The sequence below is a fragment of the Pterocles gutturalis genome, unplaced genomic scaffold, assembly GCF_000699245.1.
Source record: "Pterocles gutturalis isolate BGI_N339 unplaced genomic scaffold, ASM69924v1 scaffold29816, whole genome shotgun sequence".
Classification (NCBI taxonomy): domain Eukaryota; kingdom Metazoa; phylum Chordata; class Aves; order Pterocliformes; family Pteroclidae; genus Pterocles; species Pterocles gutturalis.
This window is the reverse complement of record NW_010101366.1, coordinates 3,554-25,882: the sequence shown is the minus strand read 5'-3', so window position 1 is coordinate 25,882 and position 22,329 is coordinate 3,554. Positions and strand designations below refer to the sequence as shown.

At 39.3% G+C, this 22,329-nt stretch overlaps 2 protein-coding genes across 2 annotated transcripts in view; one reads left to right on the top strand and one right to left on the bottom strand.

The window, feature by feature from the left end:
• The window catches only part of GTPBP6 (GTP binding protein 6 (putative)), a gene marked incomplete at its 5' end in the record, with an annotated part of 9,211 nt that extends 2,061 nt beyond the window's left edge, over window positions 1-7,150 (top strand). The window contains 7 exons of the mRNA XM_010083258.1: window positions 861-991; window positions 1,718-1,788; window positions 2,239-2,397; window positions 4,102-4,310; window positions 5,720-5,868; window positions 6,178-6,330; window positions 6,797-7,150. Of these exons, the coding sequence (XP_010081560.1) occupies window positions 861-991; window positions 1,718-1,788; window positions 2,239-2,397; window positions 4,102-4,310; window positions 5,720-5,868; window positions 6,178-6,330; window positions 6,797-6,938 (1,014 nt within the window). The remainder of the gene's footprint in view (window positions 1-860; window positions 992-1,717; window positions 1,789-2,238; window positions 2,398-4,101; window positions 4,311-5,719; window positions 5,869-6,177; window positions 6,331-6,796) is intronic.
• Window positions 7,151-9,338: 2,188 nt separating this feature from the next.
• PLCXD1 (phosphatidylinositol-specific phospholipase C, X domain containing 1) lies at window positions 9,339-21,823 on the bottom strand. Its single transcript, XM_010083247.1, has 6 exons — window positions 21,686-21,823; window positions 18,249-18,385; window positions 15,663-15,791; window positions 14,197-14,352; window positions 10,593-10,776; window positions 9,339-9,631 (listed from the first exon to the last, which is right to left on the bottom strand). The coding sequence occupies exons 1-6, from the start codon at window positions 21,795-21,797 to the stop codon at window positions 9,339-9,341; spliced, it is 1,011 nt and encodes a 336-aa protein (XP_010081549.1). The 5' UTR covers window positions 21,798-21,823.
• Between the last annotated feature and the right edge of the window lie 506 nt (window positions 21,824-22,329).

Here is a 22,329-nt window from a genome sequence, read left to right as displayed (position 1 = left end):
TGATGACCAAAGGCTCAGCCTGTTGCTGGCTAACGATCCCAGAATTACACTCACAATTCCCCCAGACAGGGGGTGCACCGCTCCCGGAGGCACTCACAGAACGGAGATAACAGTCCCAGTGTCTCAGAACTGAGAGCTGACCAGAGTGGGGGGAAAACGACCACCTGGCCCCAGCTAACCATCCCCCCGGAGAGGGAGGATCCCAAAACTCACTGAACGGAGATAACAATTCAAGCATCCCAGACTGAGAACTGACTGGGGTGTGTGTGGGGGGAGGGAAAGGCCTTGAGAGAGCGATGCAGAGCCAGAAGAGAGCACCGAAACTGAAAGCGAAGCGAAGGCAAAAGAGAGAGAGAGCTCTCCCGGAAGGGTCCTCACCTATGATGTATGGGTATGATGTGGATGATATGGAATAAATTATTGGCTGTTCTGAGTTTCAGTTGTGACCTAAGAGCAAATCCTATGCTAGCAAGCGGCCGTCCTTCTTCCCTGGTCTGCTGTCCTTGGCAGCAGCACAAAACATCATTCTTGTCAGCTCTTCTCCTGAGTATAAATCCAAAACACAGACTCTTGCTAGCTATTTATGAAGAAGAGGGGAAAAAAAAAAATTAACACTCTGCTTAACCCAGGACAGCTTTAAGAGTTGTTGTCAGAATTCGTTAAAGGCAATGGAAGGATTCTCACTGAGTTAGATGGGCTTAGACATACAGTTCTTACCTATCCATTGAAATGGAATCCTGAGATCCTCTGAGTTCAAGTGTCCATCACCTAATTGTAACTGTAGTGCTGTGTAGGAATTGATCTACTGATACTGAGAGGGACAGAAAACATCTAGCTTATTTTGTTTTACATGGCTAAAGAAAGAACTAGAAGATGCCTGGGGCGTGAAAGTCTTTGACAGATACACAGTTGTACTTCACATTTTTCGTTGTAATGCCCGGACCAAAGAAGCAAAACTTCAGATAGCGTTGGCCGAAATTCCACTTCTCAGGTACCTGTGCAAAACACATACTGATATTTATGTAGTTTAGTGACTATTTCTTTACAGTAACAAAAATGGTAATACTGTACTGTAAAGAAAAATGTCGCTGTTTCAGTGCTTGCATAGTGTGCTCAATGATCGATTAGACCATAGAAATATTTGCTTTAATGTCATTGTTTTGATGGCAGGCAAAACCAGAACATGTTCAGTAGATAATCTTAGAAAATATATTTCTCATGAAAAGGTTCAGGTTCTTTCTAATGCAGAAGATGGATTGCAAGAATGTGTAGGAATTTGATATGTGTATCCCATATATAATATTGGTGGGTTTAATAAGGAATGCTATAAACAAGGAAGACATTAATTTGTGCCTGAATTTTCCACATTTCTACATTACATAGCATAGAAATATTTGTACATGGAAGTTGGTGTAAGTTGCTTGGATGTATCAGGGGCATCTCTGGTTCTCCGAAATGTCAGAATAGCCATTAGAGTTTGCTAAGAGAGTTGCATGATTTTTCAAATAACAGTTGAAGAGCCAGGGAAATCTGGAATACTTTTTTTTTTTTTTTTTTGGCCAGGCTTCTCGCAGTGAGCACGTTTTATTTAGAGCTCTGTCATTTAGTGGTTTTATTTGTACTATTAGAATATTGCTACTGCTTCACATTTATTAGGCATTTTAGGATAGCTTGATTAAAGAAAATAGCTTCTAATTAACTGTTACTCCACTGTCAGGTCAAATCTGAGAAATGAGGTATCTCACCTAGATCAGCAGAGAGGTGGATCAAGATACATCATGGGCTCAGGTAAAGTAAATGTTCTCATGAGTTAAAGGATTTTTTTCTCCATAGCCATTAAACAAATTTAATTGCATCTTATTTTGTTTGGAGAAGGCAGAGAGGAAGAACTGTTTGTGTTCTGCATCTAAGTAAGTGAACATACAAAAAATAACTGGAAAGTAACTTAAATAATAAAGTTTTCATCTGTTCTGGCTCTGTAAGTGGCCATGGGCAGAGTATTTGCTGGCACAGGGGTTTATCGTAAGCGCACATGATTATTCTAGAGTGCTTAGCATATATTTTAATAATTACTTATCGCTAGGACTTTGTCTTATGCAAGAATACATAGTTTTAGTTGCTTATTTATAGCTTCATACGCCCTAGTGCTAACTCACTTGGTTTCCAAATGCACAACATCACTACCTCACTGTTTCTCATTGTAGACTATTCTGCCCATTATTCATTTGTATTTTTCAGGCGAAACATTCATGGAGACACAGAATCGTCTCTTGAAAGAAAAAGAACTTAAAATTAGGAATGCCCTGGAGAAACTAAGAAGAAAAAGGTCTTTACTTAGAACTCAGCGCAGGAAACGCGAATTTCCAATTATCTCAGTAATGGGCTATACTAACTGTGGTAAGCAAAAACTCGTGAAATTGTAACATGAAAGAGCTTTCACTGTCTAATTTTTTATTAGAAACTCTAGCCAGGATCTCATTTCAGTGTGAATAGGCTTTGTATTTTAATTAGTTTTAAAATAGTGTAATGAATATATGTCAATTAGGGTATAGTTAGGAAAGCAAATGATGCTTGTTGTAGTTAGATTTTTTTTGTTTGTTTGTTTGTTTGTTTGTTTCAGTCTTGACGATGTGTTTTGGAGAAATGCCTAGCATCTATTGTGCTAAAAAAGATTTTATAAGTAGTGATGAAGACTGTACTGCTAGTGTCCCTTTATATGAATCTTTCTTACTTAACCAGAATGGGTTGAGAGAAATACCTGAGGTTTTAGATCAATGGGGGGGTTTGAGGCATAGGAGGAAAACTCAGGAGAGTTGTCAGTTATTCCGAGAAATGTGCTTCAGAAGCACTGTAGCTTTTCATTGATTGATGTGTAGTGTTCTGAGATGCATTCATAAGAGAATCTAGATAAAGCTGAAGGTTTTTGCTGTTCTTTTTTTAATAGCTTACACAAGTGAATTCATACACAAGGCATAAACAGACTTTGGACTACAGACTTTTTTCAGGTTACATTGTCTTAAGACCATTTCATTTTTTTATTCAACACCTTTATAGAAACAAACTTACCTTGCACTAATTTTGTTGTTGGTTATATGCTCAAAGATTTGGATTACAGTATATGTTTTTCTTAGATGTCATACTTCCATACTTTTAAAACTGAAGATTCAACAAAAAATATATATATTTCCATTTTGTACATGTAATTGAAATACTTTAACTGAGCATTTTATATATACTGAGCACATTAGTTCAAGGACTAAGTTCTGTGAAATATTGAGTTGAATAAATGTCTCTAAGTATTATATTCATGAGGAAATGCACAGTTAAAGCATAGAATCACAGAATCATTAAGGTTGGAAAAGACCTCAAGGATCATCAAGTCCAACCGTCAACCCAACACCACCTAACTCACTAAACCATGTCCCTAAGCACCACATCTACACGTTTCTTGAACACCTCCAGGGATGGTGACTCCACCACTTCCCTGGGCAGCCTGTTCCAATGCCTGATCACTCTTTCAGTGAAGACATTTTTCCTAATATCTAGCCTAAACCTCCCCTGGTGCAACTTGAGGCCATTTCCTCTTGTCCTATCACTTATTACTTTAGAGAAGAGGCCAGCACCCACCTCACTACAACCTCCTGTTAGGTAGTTGTAGAGAGTGATAAACATAACAAGCTACATTATTAGTGCTTCTGTTTATTGTTGGGTTTAACAAGTAAATATTGAATTATTTGACAACAGAAGCACTGAGGAGTATGTAAGTGTATGCTTCCTACTGCTGTCACAGCAATGCTCTTCAGATAGTCTTAGAGGTGAGAGGTGTGGGTAGATCACTTTGCAGGTCAGTTCAGTCTCTGATCATCTTGCGATTTTGTAGCATAGCTTCCAGATGTGGCCTTAAATCCAGTTCCAAGTTATAAAAGTTAAGACTGTCTTTGGATTTCCTAACATCATATAGAATACTAATCATAGGCTAGATTTAAATCGCTGAAATAGATATGAAAAGATATGTTGCATCATACAACTCATTTGTGCCTTGCAAATTAAATTTTTACTTGAAACAAGCCATTAAAATCCTATCTTTTTTTCTTTAATTAGGAAAAACTACCTTGATCAAAGCCTTGACTGGTGAAGCAGAACTTCAGCCCAGAGATCAGCTGTTTGCCACTCTTGATATTACAGCCCATGCTGGCTATCTGCCCTCGCATATGGCAGTTATTTATGTTGATACTATTGGGTTTCTGACTGATCTTCCACATAATCTCGTTGAGTCCTTTTCAGCTACATTAGAAGAAGTGGCTTACTCAGTAAGTAGTTGACAGTAAAAATTGAGAAATCAAATTAATTTTCTTTAGGATAATCCTCACCCCTTCAAAAAAGGGGAAGTTAACTGGCATGCTGTTCTTAGTGAAGCATCTGGCTGACTATAGTAGTCTTCTAAGATAAAGAGGTAAATATCTTACCATAAGCCAATTTTATGACATTTGAAATTATTCAGAATACATAGATATGAAGAGATTTTGGACAGGGTTTATTTGGAATATATGGGTCCTTCTCCATGATACGTAAACCAGATAAATCAGATTTAGCAGATTAAATATATGAAAACCTAAACAAGGCATGAGAATAAGTTGAGGCTAGCTTTCTTGAGAGTTAAAAGTGAAATAAACCCTCTGGAATGATGTGGTTTTAGCTTAAGGTTTCCTATATAGCACTGAAAGTGGGTGATGGTGATTGTGATGTGATGCAGGCAGTATGGAATATAAATATACTTTTCCAATGATTTTTTCATTAAAGTTAGTTTCCTGTGTTATAGCAAAGTGTAAAGCTGCATATACACAGACATTTAAATAAAAAGCCTATATCATTAAAGCTTACGGAATTCAGCGGTAGCTGGATGCCAGAATGCTTCTGAGGATTCAGCTCTTTGCCATGTAATAACAGGACTTTCAAAAGCTGTCTGCAACTATCCTGTTTGTCTCTTGTTCTGAAGTGTTAAGTGAAAGGCAAGAAATTTACTTCTTAGTAATTTTTAGAAGTTAGAAGGAGTATCTTGAGCAAAAATGACAAAACGCTTTGAATGCAAATATTGAATTTGATTGCTTGGTTTTTATCATGGCAGACATGATCGTGTATGTACTTGAAACTGATAACTTCTGTATAAAGCTTTCTAAGTGAAGCACCAGTAATAGCATCACAGGAGCTAAGGATAAGGAGAATCTTCTGCATTTTGAATGTAAAAAGAGAACTACAAGTTTCATGGGCTTTTTTCCCCCCACTTTTGAAACAGTTTTTCAGCCATTACCCTTCTAAAACCTTTTTAAGAGTTCACTCTTTTTTTTCCTCCAGTATTTTTGAAGCCTTATTGTTACACAGGCTTGACTTTGAAAAATTGGATCAGTTATTATTTGAAATCTGAATTCTGTAACTAGCTTGATTGACAGGGTTTGTTTCAGGGTTGTTGGAAGCAATTTGTACTCACTGTGAAGTGAAAGACTAAGCTGCTGCAGATTTACTTCCACCATGGTACAAAAAACAGTATTGGTTTAATACTGTGTTAGTAGTTAATTTCACAGTGTTAACCTGCCAGGGCGTTATCTAATGGATGGGAAAGTATCCTATATGAACTAGCAATGCCAAAACAGTATAAAATCTCTGGAACCTGGTAACTGATGTGTTTCATTAAGTAACTGTCTTGTATATTGATGCTTGCTAGGATCTGCTAGTTCATGTGAGGGATATTACTCATCCAGATACCATCCTCCAGAAAGCAACTGTTCTGTCAGTTCTGAAGAATCTTAATCTTCCCAGCCACTTATTGGACTCAATGGTAGAAGTTCATAACAAAGTGGATTTGATAGAAAGGTAAGCAGGAGATGCCAAGTGTACTTAAGCATTTATGTTCTGGAAGCTTTTTAATTCTTAGTCCAGAAAAGAGCTCCCATGCTTCTGAATACATTTAATAGTGTTTCTCAATCTTTTACATATGTAACTGTGGTTTTAAAAAGAATTAATTATCTTTTAATTACAAAAGAAATCACTTCAGTTATCCAATATGTGGCCTCTGTAGGAAGGTGCTATTATAAAGTAACACAGTTAAGTTGTTCATGCTTGGAATATTATATCACAACATAACCTTCATGAGTAAATGTGCTAGCAATTGTTACCTTTCAGGTATAAACCCACTGAAGAAAATGCTTTAGCCATTTCTGCTCTACATGGACATGGTTTAGAAGAGCTGAAAGAAGAAATAGAGAAGAAAATTTTGACAGCAACAGGGAAGAAGATTCTGACAGTTACTGTCAACTTAGAGGGACCTCAGCTAAGGTAAATGATTTTGAATTGTAAGGACCTGGAGAAATAGGAAACTTAGTCTTGCATGTCTTAAAATTTCCAAATCATATCATGCTGATTTTAATCCACATTGATAATTATCCCTGTAATTCTTAAAGTTTTCTGACCTATTCAGAAAAAATATCCTCATTAGATATCCTAGAGTCTGGTTCTGAAAGTGTCCTTCACAGAGTTCTGTGTGTTAGTACAATAAAACATACTTTCTGAAAGACCATGCCAGTGGTCCTGGAGCCAGATTTCTGATAAAAGCACAAATCTGAAAGATTTATAAAACGCTCTACCCTATTTCCAAACAGCAAGTAGCAAGTGAAAGTTAAGTGAAGCGCTTCATCTTAAAGTGTTAAATTACCTAGACTGGAACGTGTTGACCTAAAACAAAAATCACATTTTATGCAGTATGTCATACCTTTAAGATACTAATATGCTTTTACTTTTACAGTTGGCTCTATAAAGAAGCAACAGTTCAGGAAGTAGAAGTCATGCCTGAAGATGGCACAGCCAGGGTGAAGGTGATAATTGGCAATTCTGCTTTTGGGAGATACAAAAACCTCTTTCCTAACAGTAAGATTTTTGTGCCATGAAAGTGCATCCTTTTCTAGGAAAAGAAACTGATCTCATTAAGAGGATGTGAAATGAAGTTAAAGACCTGTTAACCTGGGTGTTGAAGAGTATGTTGAGTTGATGTTTTTGACACATTTTAGCAATGGATATTGTTTCAAAAAACTTCTGTTTGGAAACAATAAGAGCTTTGAGTTTCATTCTGTCAGCAAGTGCAAGGACAGCACTAAATTTTTAATCTTGAAACAGCTGTTGGCTATAAGGTGTGGACCTTAAACACATGGAAATCACTGGATGGCATCTGAATTAACCTTCAGAAAAATACCAAATTTCTTATATCATGAAGTTTTTTACCCATTTTTTCAGAATAAGACAGTATTTATTATATATTCCTTGGAGAAGGAAAGTTAGCGGGCAAAATGTTGTTGGCTGTACATAAATAATACAGATAGGTTAATGCATTCTGCTTGAATACATATTTAAGTAAAATAATAGCCATGCCTTATTGCAGTGAAGCAAAAAACCGTGGATTTGTATATTTAAGCAATAAAGTTAGCTGGGAACATCTTTTACCCATACAGTTTTCTCGCCTACAGTAATTTATCCACAGTACCTATTGCTGTGTTAACTTCTTAAAGAGAAAACATTTAAGCTACAGCAAACCATGTATTTTGTGTGGAATAATTTCACAAATAAAATAAAAAAAAAAAAACACACAAAACCTGATCCATTACCTGAGTTATGAATTACTATTGGGAACTAATAAAACAATCAGCATCACAGAAAGGAGAAGCAAAACTGTTTCAGACCATATTACACACAGATATTTTTAATATATATGTGTATATTAGATATAGTAACAAGCCACTTGAAGGTACAAAAGAGAGGGAGAAAAACATTCTGAGTTTGTGTAACATAACACTTAATGCAGGCAGTAACTCTATTAAAAAAAATCACAACTGAATGACGGCTCAGTGTGGTACACAGAGGTAAGAACAAGAATAAAAAAGCACTGTAAAGAACAAGAATAAAAAGCACTGTAAAAAAAGCATTTGGAATGTCTTGCTTATAAATTGAATGTTTGGTTTTTCACTTCTGCATGTTCTGCCCTTGCAAGAGATTGTATGAGGAGGTAGCATCTTAACCTTTCATGCTGAGAAGTCTAGGGTGAGTTTGATCTGATGTAGCAGTTGTTTTCAAACTTCAGCAAACATCTTCCGCAAACAGTAATATCTTGACAGACATTTGAACTCAGCTTTTGCATATAAAGTGCATCTAAAAAGTGAGGTATATCAATTAAGCTGCATAGAGAACTTTATACAATGCCTGGTTTTGTTTCAGTCCTGATGCTTGCCCTTTCTCTTACCTTCATGATCATTTGTTATTGCACAGTTCATTTTTAAAAATAGGATTAATATGCAATGGCAAACAACATAAAATCCTTAGGTTTTATCTAAGAAAAAAATACTTATTGAGAGGAAAAATTGACTATAGAGTTACTAAAATAGGTAAATAAAGGACCAGTTGTGAAACCCCCAAATGAGCATGACAGAAGCTAAGAATCTATTTTTAGAGTAGTCTGAGTTTAGATAAGGAATTAGTTCTATATGTGTTTGTTTATTTTCAATGTAAGGCATATTTTGGCAACACCCTAATAAAGCATACTTCATTATCACAGACAAAACTATCTTGGGGCCTAGTTTTGGTATCTTTATCGTTGCAAAACTGGCCTGAGTAATAAAAAGAATAAGTTCAAATAGACATACGTCTTCCAAATCATACACATTTTTGTGACTACCCTGTTGGTAAAGTGGCTCACAACTGACATTCTGCACACAACAGGACAGCTGCTTCTCGATGTCCACTGTTTATGATGTGTTGGTATATATATAAAAAAAATCATGTCAAATAACATTGTCAATACAGTATCTTTGCTATATCAAAAATATTTGTAAACCTTTCCTTTTGTATATTTAACATGAACTATGAAAATGGACAAGTCATTTTCACACTGATAGAAAAGACTGCGAACTGGGACTGCAAGTAGTGCAGAGTGTCTTTACAATTATAAGAAAGCTAAAATCTTATCACTAAATAATTCGTGCAACTACTGACATATTTCTCCTTCTTGCTCATATGTAAAATAAGATTAAGTTCTTGAAACTTTCTAATATTGCCAACTGCTACAGAATCTAAGCATGCCCAAGTAAATGATACCTATACCATAATTCTCTAGAAACTTCAGCAAGGTCTGCCTTCATTCTTTCCTATGAAAAGGCCTAGAACCCTGATGATGTTGAGAGCGCGTCTTGTTCTGAGTCTTATACCAGGAATGTTTTAAAGTTAACTGGACATTTATGGGATCCAGAATGTTTCACCAGGACACATTAAATGTAGACAAAGCTTTTTCAGCTTTTCACAGATTAAGAAGCTGAGAACAAAGTGCTGTTTGTTCCAGACCCTATACTTGGACAGTGTAACAGAGGATTAATTTTTGTGTTAAGTTCTATCACATCTTTGACAAAATCGTTGTTTCCTATGAAGTCTCCAGCAACGATGTTAATACATTTTTTCTCTGGTCCTGGGTACTGCTGATTTATCCAGGTTTTCAAGCATGGAAGACTGTGGAGTGTCATTTTCTTCAATGATCCAAATGGGTGTACGAGAATATATGTTAAGTTTTCAGTAAGGTTAATCCCTGCTACAAAGAATTTTTCTGAAACAAAAAATCAGAAGGTGACACATTAAATATTCCTCTGAGAACAGAAACTGCTCAGCATTACATTAACTCCAGATCTCATTCCTTTGGAAATCACTACAACACCAACTTTACAAGCTTTCTGTATTGTTTCATATCGCTAGAACTGTTTCAGGAGACTCTCCCCTTGTTGAAACTGTGTGCTGTAGTAAATAGTTACTGAACCAAGCTCTGTTATTGAACCATTCCAATTTAGCTAAATTTACCTAAATCATTCATTGCAGACTAAAGGTTCTCCACTAACTAGTTCTCCGTTGTAGATTACGTTTGTTTCTGTAAGGGTTGGTTCCAAACGCGTAGCCTTCCCCTGTGGCAGACAGGAACACAGGTTGCACCTACACAAGCGATTTCCTTTGGCCGGGGAGTAGGCTTTTGAAACAGTTCTCCCCTTTGTCACCCCATGCATGTGCATCACAGAGCTGCACCAGAGGTTATGAACTGAATTTCTTTCAGCTTAGCCTACACCAGCATGCTTGAGCGCTGCTGTTTCCTGATGTAGCTACACCCTTCATGCACTGTTCTTGTAGGTGTTTCTTTTCACCACAAGACTAGCATAGCGCGTTGCCCTCACAAGCAGCGCTGTCTAAAGTGGCAAGCACTGGGCTGAGGAAGCTGCCTCCTACCTGTGCGAAGGGCATGACAGGGTCTGTGCTGAGGGCTGCTTTTGCACGGGATCACACAAGTGAAGCGGTTGCCACAATTTATCTAGTCTATGCACGCACATACACTGATGCACATCATATTTACAGCATCAGAGACCAATGCTGCATTCGCCCCTGTGTGGGCAGAGCACTCAGCAACCCAGCACGCCTCATGCACACAGCATGTGCAAAGTGGTTCTAACCCGTAACGCTACAAACACCCAACTTGCATTGCTGTATGTGCCCCTCGTTTCCCCCGAGTGACTCCCTGTGCCTACCTGGACGGCCCATCCGCTTCATGCGCTCCAAATACTGGATAAGAGCGCGAGTGGTAGTTTTGTTTCCCCACCAATATGGGATCGCAGGCCACAGCTCACAGTGCTCCTCCACTTCCAGATCCTCTTCGTACGAGACTATCACCTGATGGCCACGCTGCCACATGGTCCGCAGTGTCGGCACCACCTAAGAGAAAGCATGCCTAGGTTGCAGCCAACAACGCAGCAGTGTTCCCAAAGTTCAAATCCTGATGCATGACATCGCCTTGGCACAGATTGCATACAAATAAAGCTTTCCAGCCTACAGCCCAGTAGATCATCATCTGGGATACAAGCTGCAGGGGCAATAGGAGCCTGGGAACTTCATCAGATTCCTCTTTTCCTCAAACCATTCAACTATGGTAAAGTACATAACTCGAGGTCTTACACATGTGTAACAAGAAACCATCCCCATGTGGTCCCTTGTGCACATACCGCTGCTGAAAATTTGTTGGGAAAGGATGACACAGGCCATTTAGTAAAAGGAGGTAGGAGGGGAGGGCAAAGCCCTACACCCAGCTTTATGAATACAGACAGAGAAAAGTAGGAATAATTTTGGCAAATGCCCTACGTTGATCCAAATTTGTCACTGTAGCCATCAAAGAAAATAGAACTGCTTAAGACTCAGTAAGACTAAAGGCAAGCCTTCAAGAGATATGCTAATTCTGATTTCTCTAAGTGGAAAGTTTCAGAAATTGAGGTGCCCCATAAGTTTTGAATTGAGAGAGAAGACCTGAGTCAGAAACCCTCTCAGACAGACAGACAGGCAGGCTGAAACTGGTCTGTTAAATATATGTGTTTCAATGTGAAATGACATTTTCCAGTCCTCAAAAGTTACCACCGGAGAGAATTGAGGCCTCTGACTAGTTTTATTTGCAAAACCAACATATTTAACAGGTATTATTTTTTAAAGAACATTGTGGTTAAAAGCTGGGTCTGTTGCTTGTGAAAAGGAAACGGTGGCTTTTTGATGCTCCAATTAACTTATTAATTAAAACCAAAGTCAAAGGCAGTTGAAAATGTTATATGTAAATCTTTGAAGAGAGCCAAGGGTTGAATGAACAAGGGAATCCCTCTTACTTCATCCAAGAAACAGAGAGTGCAAGCCCCAATTAGGTCAGAAAATACTGCAAAACTAAGACACAAGCTACTCAAACTACAAAACTCTGTGGTTGACAGAAGCATTTGCTTTACACCAGCTGCCTTTCTAAAGCTCGAACCTCTTTAAAAAGAAAAAGAAAAGTTTGGGATAAGAACCAAACAAAAAGCTACCAGAAATGTATACATGAACACAGGTGCTTATTTTGCAAACAAAGCAGAAATGAAACTGTAGACAGCTAACAAGGGATTTTTAAACCCTAGGACACCTTGAATAGTTAAGGCAATTAAAATTTTAAATGCAATGTAATGTTGTCACGCTGTGGCCTGTGCCAGTACTACGTACAGACCTCTACTTTGCAGCTGCTTCGTAAATACTTTGAAGCTTACTTTAGTACAATGACAGAGTTGCAGTCTTCAAAGACAGTAGATAACATTATTTTAGAATAAGTGAGCAAGATCTTGGTTATTTGATGTTAAATCTGAATCTGTGATCCTGACAAACCCCACACCCACCTAACCTGCAACGGCATCACTTGCAAAAATGGCGAAATCCATTGCACTGGTCACAGACCCCACAGAAATAAAGCCTTCCTGCTTGAGGGAAGTACTTGGTTTCTCTTTTCTCCAGTGCTTTTCCTCCCTCCCCTGGACACAACTCGGAAACATTCTTCTTCCTTCAGTCAGGTGATCTCAAACCATTCGTTCATCAAACAGCTTGCCCCTTTTGCAATGAGTAACTTTTATGAACTGGCCACGTCTCTGAAAGCAAATTTGACCGTCTTCTCCAGTGCTGCTCTGCTCATCCATGACTTTCCGTACTCAGGTTATTTAGGGAAACAATAAAACAGTGTCACTCGGGTCTTCAGTTGTTCAGCTGAAGCCTGAATATTCAGAATCCCCCAGTTTTGCTGAGAATTGTTCTATTTTAACTCTGCTGTACAAAATGCTTTGAAATGGTAATACTCACCGGTTACTGATACACTAGCTTCAAAGGCTGAATTTGAATCGCAAACAGGGTCATCATTATCCTGTACCCCTCACATCTCCAGAGAAAACCCTCTGTTCCTGTGCATCTTTGAAATGTTAATTGTTTAACTGCTAAAAGCTCCCACACCTTGTAGAAAAAGAGGAAGCTAAAAATCTCAACTTCTAAAATTTAGCAATCAAAACATTTCTGATTATTTAAATTAAGGCTTTTCTGGACGTTTGGGTGGCTGAAAGCACATTTGGCTGGTTGGAAGATCAGCTCCAGCTCACATCCAGGAAAGAAAGTCAATGCCACCAGAAACGCACTGAGGGCAGAGGTGCTATTAAGAGGGACCTTGACAGGTTGGAGACTAGGCTGACAGAAACCTCATGAAGCTCAACAAAGGCAAAGTCACGCCCCTGGATGTACTATCCCTATGCACCAGGACAGGCTGGGAGCAAGTGGGTAGCAAGCTGCTGTGCAGAAAAGGACCTGGATGTCTGAGTGGACACCAAGCTAACACGAGCCAGTAGCGTGCCCATGAGGGAAAGGTCAACTACAAACTGGTCTGTATTAGTAAAGGCACAGACAGCAGGTCAAGAGAACGTTCTTCCATTCCATTCAGCACTTGTGGGACTGCATCTCCAGTACTGTCTCCGGCTGGGGCTTCCCCAGTAGAATAAGAACCATTTGCATGCTGGAGTGAGTCCAGCAGCATGCAACCAGAGCGAGCAGAGGCTGGAGCATGACATGCAAGGACAGGCTGAGAGACCTGGCTCTGTTCAGCATGGAGAAGACTATGGACTCCTCAGAGATGCATAGTAAAAGGATGAAAATCAGCAGACACAAGTCACAGCAAGAGAAATTCTAATTAGATAGACAGAAAGAAAACACATATACTGTGAGAGAGGTCAAATGCTGCACCAAGCTGCCTAGGAAGGTTGTGGAATCTCCAGAGCCAGAGATATTCAAGGATGGACAGGATGCAGCCCAACATAACTTTGAAGTTGGTCCTGCTTTGCATGGTGAGGTTGGACCAGATGACTTTCAGAGGCCACTTCCAACCTGAACTATTATAAATAATAGCATAAAAATTAATTTATAATTACTGCTGTGAAAAGGCAGAAAATGGATAATTTAAATTCTATAAATATAGTATGGACTGTATTTATAACACATACCTTCCTCTTTTTTTTCTTCTTTTTTTTTTTGTTAAAAAAATAAAACTCAGACAAGACAGTGGATTGCAGTTGTGGCCCTCCTGTTGTCCCACAACTCGACAGACATGACAGTCAAATTTAACTCCTTCCTCCACACTGTGGGATGTAGGTTTGCTTTATCTCCTCGGTTTTATTAGGTAAAGACCTGTCTCTGATGCAACAAATGTTATTTTTCCTAGCTTAAATATACAGTGAAAGTAGAATATATCTAAAATTTTTAATCAAAGATCTCACCGTAAAATTTCATTCTAAAAGGAGGAAAAAAGGATCTCATACTTACATTTCTGGGACACAGTTTACACTGGAAAATCTCTTTTATACAGGCAATAAGATGACAATGAAGTTTCTTGGTTAATCCATCAAAATTCCTGCAGGCTAAGATAACAACTTCCTGAGGATGCGTTTCCAACCACCTTAACACTTCCCACAGAATATCCTACAAGAGAGAGTCCCAGCAACTTAGCAAGTCATCTGTGCTATGCAGGGGAAATGACATAAAACCAACAGAGCATTGACGGTGGGGTAGGCTCACAATCACAATAATGGAAATCAGCATAGGTGTTCCAGGTGCACCCCAGGAAAACCCACTTTCTGCAGGTCTGTGCGTGTTTGGTCTAGATGTGGATCTACACTTAACAGCTTTGTGTTTTGATAATATCCATTAATTTCCTACTTCCTAGAGGCAGGTTAGCACTAAACCTATCTTCCCAAGCTTCTTTAAGGACAAACAACGTGTTAGTGGCAAACACAAAAACAGGGAAAAGATCAGTGCTTGCTTAAACACGACAGGACCCGTTTTCCCCATCTGTTATGGGCAAAAACAACTTTTTGAAGACCACGTGTAATTAGCAGGATAGGCAGGCACTACATCTAACAGTGTATATAAGCATGGCAGTCACCATGAAATATCAAGACATGAAAGGTTCAGACTCATGAGCATGAAACTGAAGTTTAGTTGGTCAGTCTACAAATGAAAAGGTGCATTAGCTGGCTGTGCCTGGCTATGCAAATGGTAAGAAAACAACTTTTTGAAGACCACGTGTAATTAGCAGGATAGGCAGGCACTACATCTAACAGTGTATATAAGCATGGCAGTCACCATGAAATATCAAGACATGAAAGGTTCAGACTCATGAGCATGAAACTGAAGTTTAGTTGGTCAGTCTACAAATGAAAAGGTGCATTAGCTGTCTGTGCCTGGCTATGCAAATGGTAAGATGTGAACTACTCCACAGTGACAGAGTACATGCAAAGAGCAATGCACAGTAGCTTCTTCACAGTAGCTGACAGTAGTTTGATCATGGGGTCCAGACTGGAGCCTCTCTATCATTCAGTGAAATACCTTTTTCCTCAAAAAAACCTGTTTCTGTGATTTTATTAGGCTTTTAGTATCTTCTTCTCTTTAATAACCTCTCCTCACCAGGGAAGTGGGATTGCCCTGGGTAGCATCCTGGGACAACACAAGATAAACCCCAGAAATATCAGGCACTTGGTAGGGGCTAGGCAGTGGGGAGCAATGCACAGCAACTCCGGTTTGAGGTTGATGAATTGATTGATGCTCCAGTCTCACTCGCAGCTGCTGAAACTAACTTCCAGCCCTGCTGATTTTCTCTATTTTGAAGTCCTCACATTAGGAAAACAAATAACCCTCACAGAAAACCTCAGGCCAGCATTTTCAGACTACAATGTCTCTTAAATAAAAAACAGCACTTGTTTTTATAGCCATTCCAAAGGTAAGCACACTACCTGTACAGTAACAGTTGTGTAAACCATATGCACGAAATACAAAGTCATAGATGGATCGTTAGCCTTGTGGGCAATCCTGAAATCCAGATATCTAACTCCGGCCTCAAGTTGCTCCGTCACAGTCAGTACCTGAAAGGTGAAACAGAAGACAACGGTCCTGAGAGCTTGGAAGACATTTGCTTCTTTTGTTTAGAAAGCCAAAAGAGGTGTCAAAGTTAGTCCTAAGACATTATGAACAAAAATTGCAGGATCAGCACCTTAGTAATGCTGTATTTATTTTATTAGATCAAAGACTTTACCATAGCTGTCTCTGTGGAGCTCACTCATCCCCACAGAAGGAAAAACAAAAATAGAAAAAAGTACTAGCTACTGTTCTTTTTCATTATAAAGTCTCTTAAAAAGTTTGAATTAACCTGTAGAAGTCCTACAAAACAGAGGTGCTCCTCTATTCCCACTTACTTGGACCTCTTCTACTGGATTTGAAGATTGAATGGAACAGGTGATAAAGCTGAGTTTCTGGGGCAAAAGTCCCAAATGATATGTCTCTTATCTATACCAAAGCTCTCTTTATATAAGGAAATAGAAGCAATTTAATTAAATACATTTAAACACTAATTTGTCTCAGTTCAACCTGCTTGTATGGAGAACACTTTTAGTTTGCAGAAAGAATACACCGTACCAATTTAAGCCAGAAAGGATTCAACATAAGCAAAATCAATACAAGGTGTTGTAACTGAATAACCACATCCATAGCTTCTGTGCTGAGACAGAGCTTTGACACATGGCAGGATTCTCACCCTGCCTAGCTTCAACCATCTAAATTTCTGTTCTTAGGACAGGAATTTAACCTCCCCTGGCTGTGCCTGAGCTGCAGGGCTGGGGAGCAGCCCAGCCCCGCGCGCCCCAGGGTGGAAGCAGTGCGATGGCTCAGGCCAGGAGCTGCCTCTGTGCCTGCTTGGCCTTCACCAGGCTGGACCAGTTGAAAGAGTGATCTGTGCCCAAGTCCCACCTTCCCTTGGAGTGCGCTGGAAATGGGAATGTATATGGCTCTAAGTCATATATAACCTTTGTGACCAGAAAGAATGCCAGATTAAATAGTTGCTCTGAACTGCCCTTTGGATGAATTTCTTTCTTTCCTTTGCCTGGATGGGAGAAATAGACAAATTAGACTCCCTAATTAGTCACCTAGATTTGGATCCCAAATTAGACAGCATGCACATTTCCCCCAAGGGCAAAATTTAAGAGGACACCTTGGGGAGCGATGCTGCTCAGTGCTGCAATCTCACACTAGACATCCAGGGCATGAGTGGAAGTTACACACCTGATGTCAGCCATCATGCAGGAAATATTTGAGCCTCTAGACTGACACCCACAACAGGGCTCCAGCCAGGCACCTCCTCTGAGGCACCGGGCCATCCAGGAGCCTGTGGGTCCTACCATCAGTAGAGCTCCTTGATCTCTGTTCTGAATACCAGTGGGTGGAGTCACCTCCCCACAGAGATAACTCAAGCACCGCAAAGCTAAGGAGGGGCAAGATTGCAGTTGTGCCCCTTTCCCATCAATGCCAGGCCATTTCCCACTCAGCACACTGCGTTCAGACCGCAAAATGACTATAATGATGTCAGGAACTTGTTTGTCATCAACAGAGTCACTTCACTGGCCAGCAACCCACAAGTTAGGATATATTTAAATCTTTCATTGCCTTAAGTCCCAAAAAGCAGTCCAAGACAAGGCACTGAGCCTTCCACATCAACTCATCACTGCCACTATGTATTCTATATCTGGTAGTGTCTAAGACTCCAGTTTGCCAGGGCTGCTCAAACACAACAAAAGAAGCCTAGGCATAATTATTGCCATTTATCAATTATTCAGTTTTAATTCCCTAATAATGAACTACACCTTCAATAAGAACAAAAGTGAAAAGATTTTTGGTACCTCTTTGATGCCAGGGAAGTCTATTCTTAGAAAAATATCTTCAAAAGCTCTTAAATCATGATCCCCAATTTTGTCTTTAACGTACATTTGTGAGAAATAAAGAGATAACTACTAGCTTAATATTTAGTCATTTTAAAAATTAACTAAACCTTACATGTGGAACTCAGCTTCACTCGCTTAATCTTTATGAAAAAAAAAAATCGCTTCAAGATTTTTGTCTCTGCTTCTGGATGAAATACTTACAGAGTATAGATGGAGAAAACAACTGACATTTCACACAACAGGGACAGTAAAAGTCACGAGTATTACTTTCTGAACCAAGTGCAAGAGAAAAACCTCTTCTGATTATAGTAATATTAAATTTTATTTATAACAATAGACGTGAAAAAGAAGGTGCATTTCTACTACCAAGTAGTCAGTCCTAAGCAACATCTTTGTCTAGGTATCATCCCTGCCTAACCAGAATGCTTTGTCACTACAAAAGGAGATCTGGTATGTACAGTAGCCATCTCATACCCTGAGCACTATATCTTATGAGAGCAGGGATTTCTGGGCAGCAGAAATGTGTGCCAGAGAGCATGACAACTCTCAGCACTGCAGCACAAACTTCAGCTTTGCCCATGCACGACAAGAACGTGAGACGACAGTTACCTGTGTTGTAGACCACTTCATGATGATGGGGTGTACAATGCAGGGCACACATTTGTTTAAAAACCTCACGAGCTTGGATTCATTGCCACTAACAGTAGAGTTTTTATCCAAGCAGTAGGTCATAGTGTCATGACTCCCTGTAGAATACAAAAACAAATGTAAAGAAAATGTCGTTTCTTAACTACTCAAGTATTGCGTGCACACACCTGACATGCCACCCCATTTCCAAATCACCCACCCATATTGCCTGACAGCCTATGTAGTTTTGTCAAAAAGGTGGGCCCTTCTACAGAGATTGCTCACCTGACATTAATAAGCTTACTGTGAAATCCTGGTGAGGGAAGGCACTGAGGCTTTTCAATAAAGCAGTCCTCGTCTAAACTACACATCATTCTTGTTTGCCTCAAACCACAATAAAATGTCCTGTTTCAACTAGCATCTTCCTCTGAAATAATTATCTTGATGCGAAAACCCACTTTTTTTCAGGGAATAAATAGCTGAAAGCTGAATTTATCTAGAATTTATCCTGTTTTCAGTGTCCAAATGCAGGATGTCATACTCCAATCCCATCATCTCTGCCCAGGAAAATATGACTGAAAGCAGAAATTAAGCTTCTTACACCTTTGATTGGATCAACTCCTAACTTGTCACTTTAAGCATTTATATCTTAAGTATCTGGTAAAAATACCCTACTGAACTAAACACCCACATCCCCCACAAAAACAAGGTAAGAGGTGGGCACTTGAAGGTTTCAGAGGCAAATCCAAGTCTAAGTTTACATATGATGGATGGACAAGATCCACCTTCTATGGGCTTCAAATATTACCTGACTCTTTCCGGCAAAGGGAATTTCATAGGGGCAGGCTTAAGCATTAGAGCCAAGCACAACCTGTCCAAATATTTTACTTCTTTTAAGTTTTAATAAATCTGACACATCTCTTACATCATGTTTAGATGAAACTCTGTTGCAAGTCACAATTTCTTCAGGACAGGCAGCAGTGATTTTGCTAGCTTTTTCTGTTCCATTATTTCTTCTAATTTGATAAAGCATCAATAAGAAAAGCTAACAACTCAATGAAGTGACTTGTTGAGATCTTTACCAAATATCTGCAATGAATTTGCATATAATTTTATTTTTTAAGTCTTCTGTCAAACAAATTTGTCATTAATGCTAGAAACTGCCTTCTTGAATGGTCAGTCTTACTGGTGCCAATGGCAATATTTCTAGTAGGCAAAGAAAAAGGACAAGATTATATCTGAAATAAAGAAAATTATTTGAAACTGTCAATAATAGTTCAAAGTTGCACTCAATTTTTTCACCTTTTAAAATCTGTTTTCTGTCTATTTCCCTGCTTTAAACACCCAAACCAAGCTCACTGCAGATAAAAGATAAATAATGAGTGCATGCAATCAAATAAGTTTGTCTTACAAGATGTAAGTCAAATCTTTAAATACCCATGGACCAAATCCAAGTCTGACAGAAGTGAACAGGATTCCATCCGTGGGTGTTGCATCTAGTGATGCAAATCAGTAAACGGATAGTAACCTCTCATTTAGGAGTCATCTTGTGTTGTCAATGAGTTACAGTAATGAAAGGAAGGTTGCTATATCCGTCACAACAAATATGATGCAAAGGTAGTGACGTAACACCAAACCAGGTAGCTTCGGAGTTTGAAGCAACATCTTCCTGGCAGCACTATGCTGAACTTGGTGGAAACACAACACTAATTGCTGAGACTTGCCTCTGTCTCCTCTTTATGCTTTCAGAATGCACTCTCGCACGTTTCTTGCATGCCTTGTTGTCTTCTCTATCTGAGATAAGATTCCATTTCCAAACTGGACTTCCCCCAGTCATTGCTCCCTCTGAAAACCTGCCAGAGCTGTCTTGACCTGATTGGTCTTGATCTGCTTTTGTTTTGACCTGGGCTAGACCAGTTTTGTAGGTCAGTTGGACAGCCACCAAAATCTTCCAACCTAATAGCCTGCAATGCTCTGTAAGAGTCCTCCAATGTTTGCTGAAATGGGCTTGTCTTCAACTATTCTTCGTGCCTGGTCTCCATGCAAACATATTCACAAAAACAAGAAACATTCACAAGAATAACAAGGTCACCATTAGGAGAAGAGCCAGGAATTCAAAGGCACACATCAGCAGGGTCTCAGCTTTCTACAATGTCCAAGAAACACCACTGTGAAAGCTTTTTAGAAACAACATGGTTCATTTTCCACCAACAAAACACTGAGCATGCTACTGACTTTTTGAAGGATTTTTGCAAGGAGTCTTTACCCAAAGAGAGGTGCACTTGTTTTGAAGTTAACATCAATTTAAATTACATATCCAAGAAGTCACCATGAAATAAGATCCTGGGTTTCAATTTTAACCGAAACTCCACACTCCTTTGGTTCATGAAGGGTAGGAAAAAAAGAAAAAAATCCATCACAGTTCTTGGGTCCTCCCAGGGCTCCACCCCCTGAAGACAAGACCTGATTTTCCCACCACCTCTAAATATGTGTCTTTGCTAAAGTTAACCTATGATCCTAGCCTACATAAAACATACATCTACACACTGTGCTGCTTTCCACCCAAACTAACTGTTGCAACTACAGATGTGAAAGAAAACATGGGCTAGACTTTTCTTTAGTACCATTTTCATTGTGGAGGCACAGGGAATCACTCAAGAGCTGACAGACTCCAGTGCCTCCACACGTGTCAGTGAAAAGAGGTGCTCTTGTAACTTCTTTGGAGAGAATGAGGAAAAAGGAAAAAAAGAATCATATATTCAAGGCAGCAGAGGGAAGCAATAATATGACCAAATAAAGGCTAATGATAAACAGGTCTGAATATAGCACCAATGAGAACACTAGCTATAGCACAGCTGTATTTACCCATAATAGGATAAATCAAGTTTTCATAAGCAGTGTCATGCAGAAAAGTCATACTCTACATTAATAAAAACATATGTTAGTTAAAAGACTCCATCCTCCTTTTTTCACACCTTCACAGCCTCTTTTAAACAGTATAAAGAAGCAAGTAATAAGGTAAAATGTTATTTCTCTCCTTTTGGAACCATTTTATTATGTAGGAAATGGCAAGAACAAATTAGGAAAATCTCACCATTGCCCAGATAAGCAAATGCTAAGATTATTAACACTGGTCTGACAAGATGATAGACAGGCACTGCAAAAAAGTTCCTCTTTCTTTCCTTCCCTCAAAAAAAAAAAAAAATCCTCTTTATCCCCCTCCCCTCCTAGAAACCCCAAACGTTACAGACTAAAAGTATTCCTATGCATGCACACATCACACAAACCCTCCCCCAAGCCCTTCTCCCACACACTGACCCAAATAATAAGCGTAACCATCCTGAAATAGGACAAACAGGATGTTCCAATGCTGAAATGACATGCTAACGACACAGCAAAGAACAAAAGTTAATCTTTACCTGGAAGAGCTAAGTTATAGAGGGGAATATCCCACAGCTTCTCTGGTAACTGCGACATCCATTGACTATTTTCATGGCACACGTGAATGGAGGTTTGCAAAGGTCCTTCCATTGGTGCCTGCTCCAGGACTTCATAGGGTGTCCTGGGAGGGAAGAAGAGAAGAGAAGAGAAGAGAAGAGAAGAGAAGAGAAGAGAAGAGAAGAGAAGAGAAGAGAAGAGAAGAGAAGAGAAGAGAAGAGAAGAGAAGAGGAAAAAGAAAAAAACTTTCCATATACTGTGGTTGAATTAATGCCATTGCACCCGTGCAGAATGGATTTATATGTTCTATAAAACGTCAGCCCTTCTCTCAAGTAGTTGCAGCAAAATGTCAAGAGCTTCTTGGCCACAACATACACTGCTTTTGATAACAATGTCTCCTGGCACAATGCCAAGGGAGGGTTCCAGCTTCAGGCCTGTAAATGGACCAAGTGAAAGAAAAAACAGAGCCAAGACAAATACGTGCAGCTTCATTGGTATGGAGAAATGACTATCTGTATTGGTTATTGCGACATCATGAGGAGTAACCTACCTCCAGTGTGAAACACTGTCTGTTCCCTGGCCCTCTGCAGCCCCAGAAGCATGGCAGCAGGACCCATGTCAGGGG

Coding starts and splice junctions, on each gene's coding strand:
- PLCXD1 (XM_010083247.1), bottom strand. CDS start 21,797: ATGGAAGGACCTTTGCAAACCTCCATTCACGTGTGCCATGAAAATAGT. Junction 15,792..18,248: donor TGAAGTGGTCTACAACACAG/GTAACTGTCGTC, acceptor TTCACCTTTCAG/GTACTGACTGTGACGGAGCA. Junction 14,353..15,662: donor ACACAACTGTTACTGTACAG/GTAGTGTGCTTA, acceptor TCTCTCTTGTAG/GATATTCTGTGGGAAGTGTT.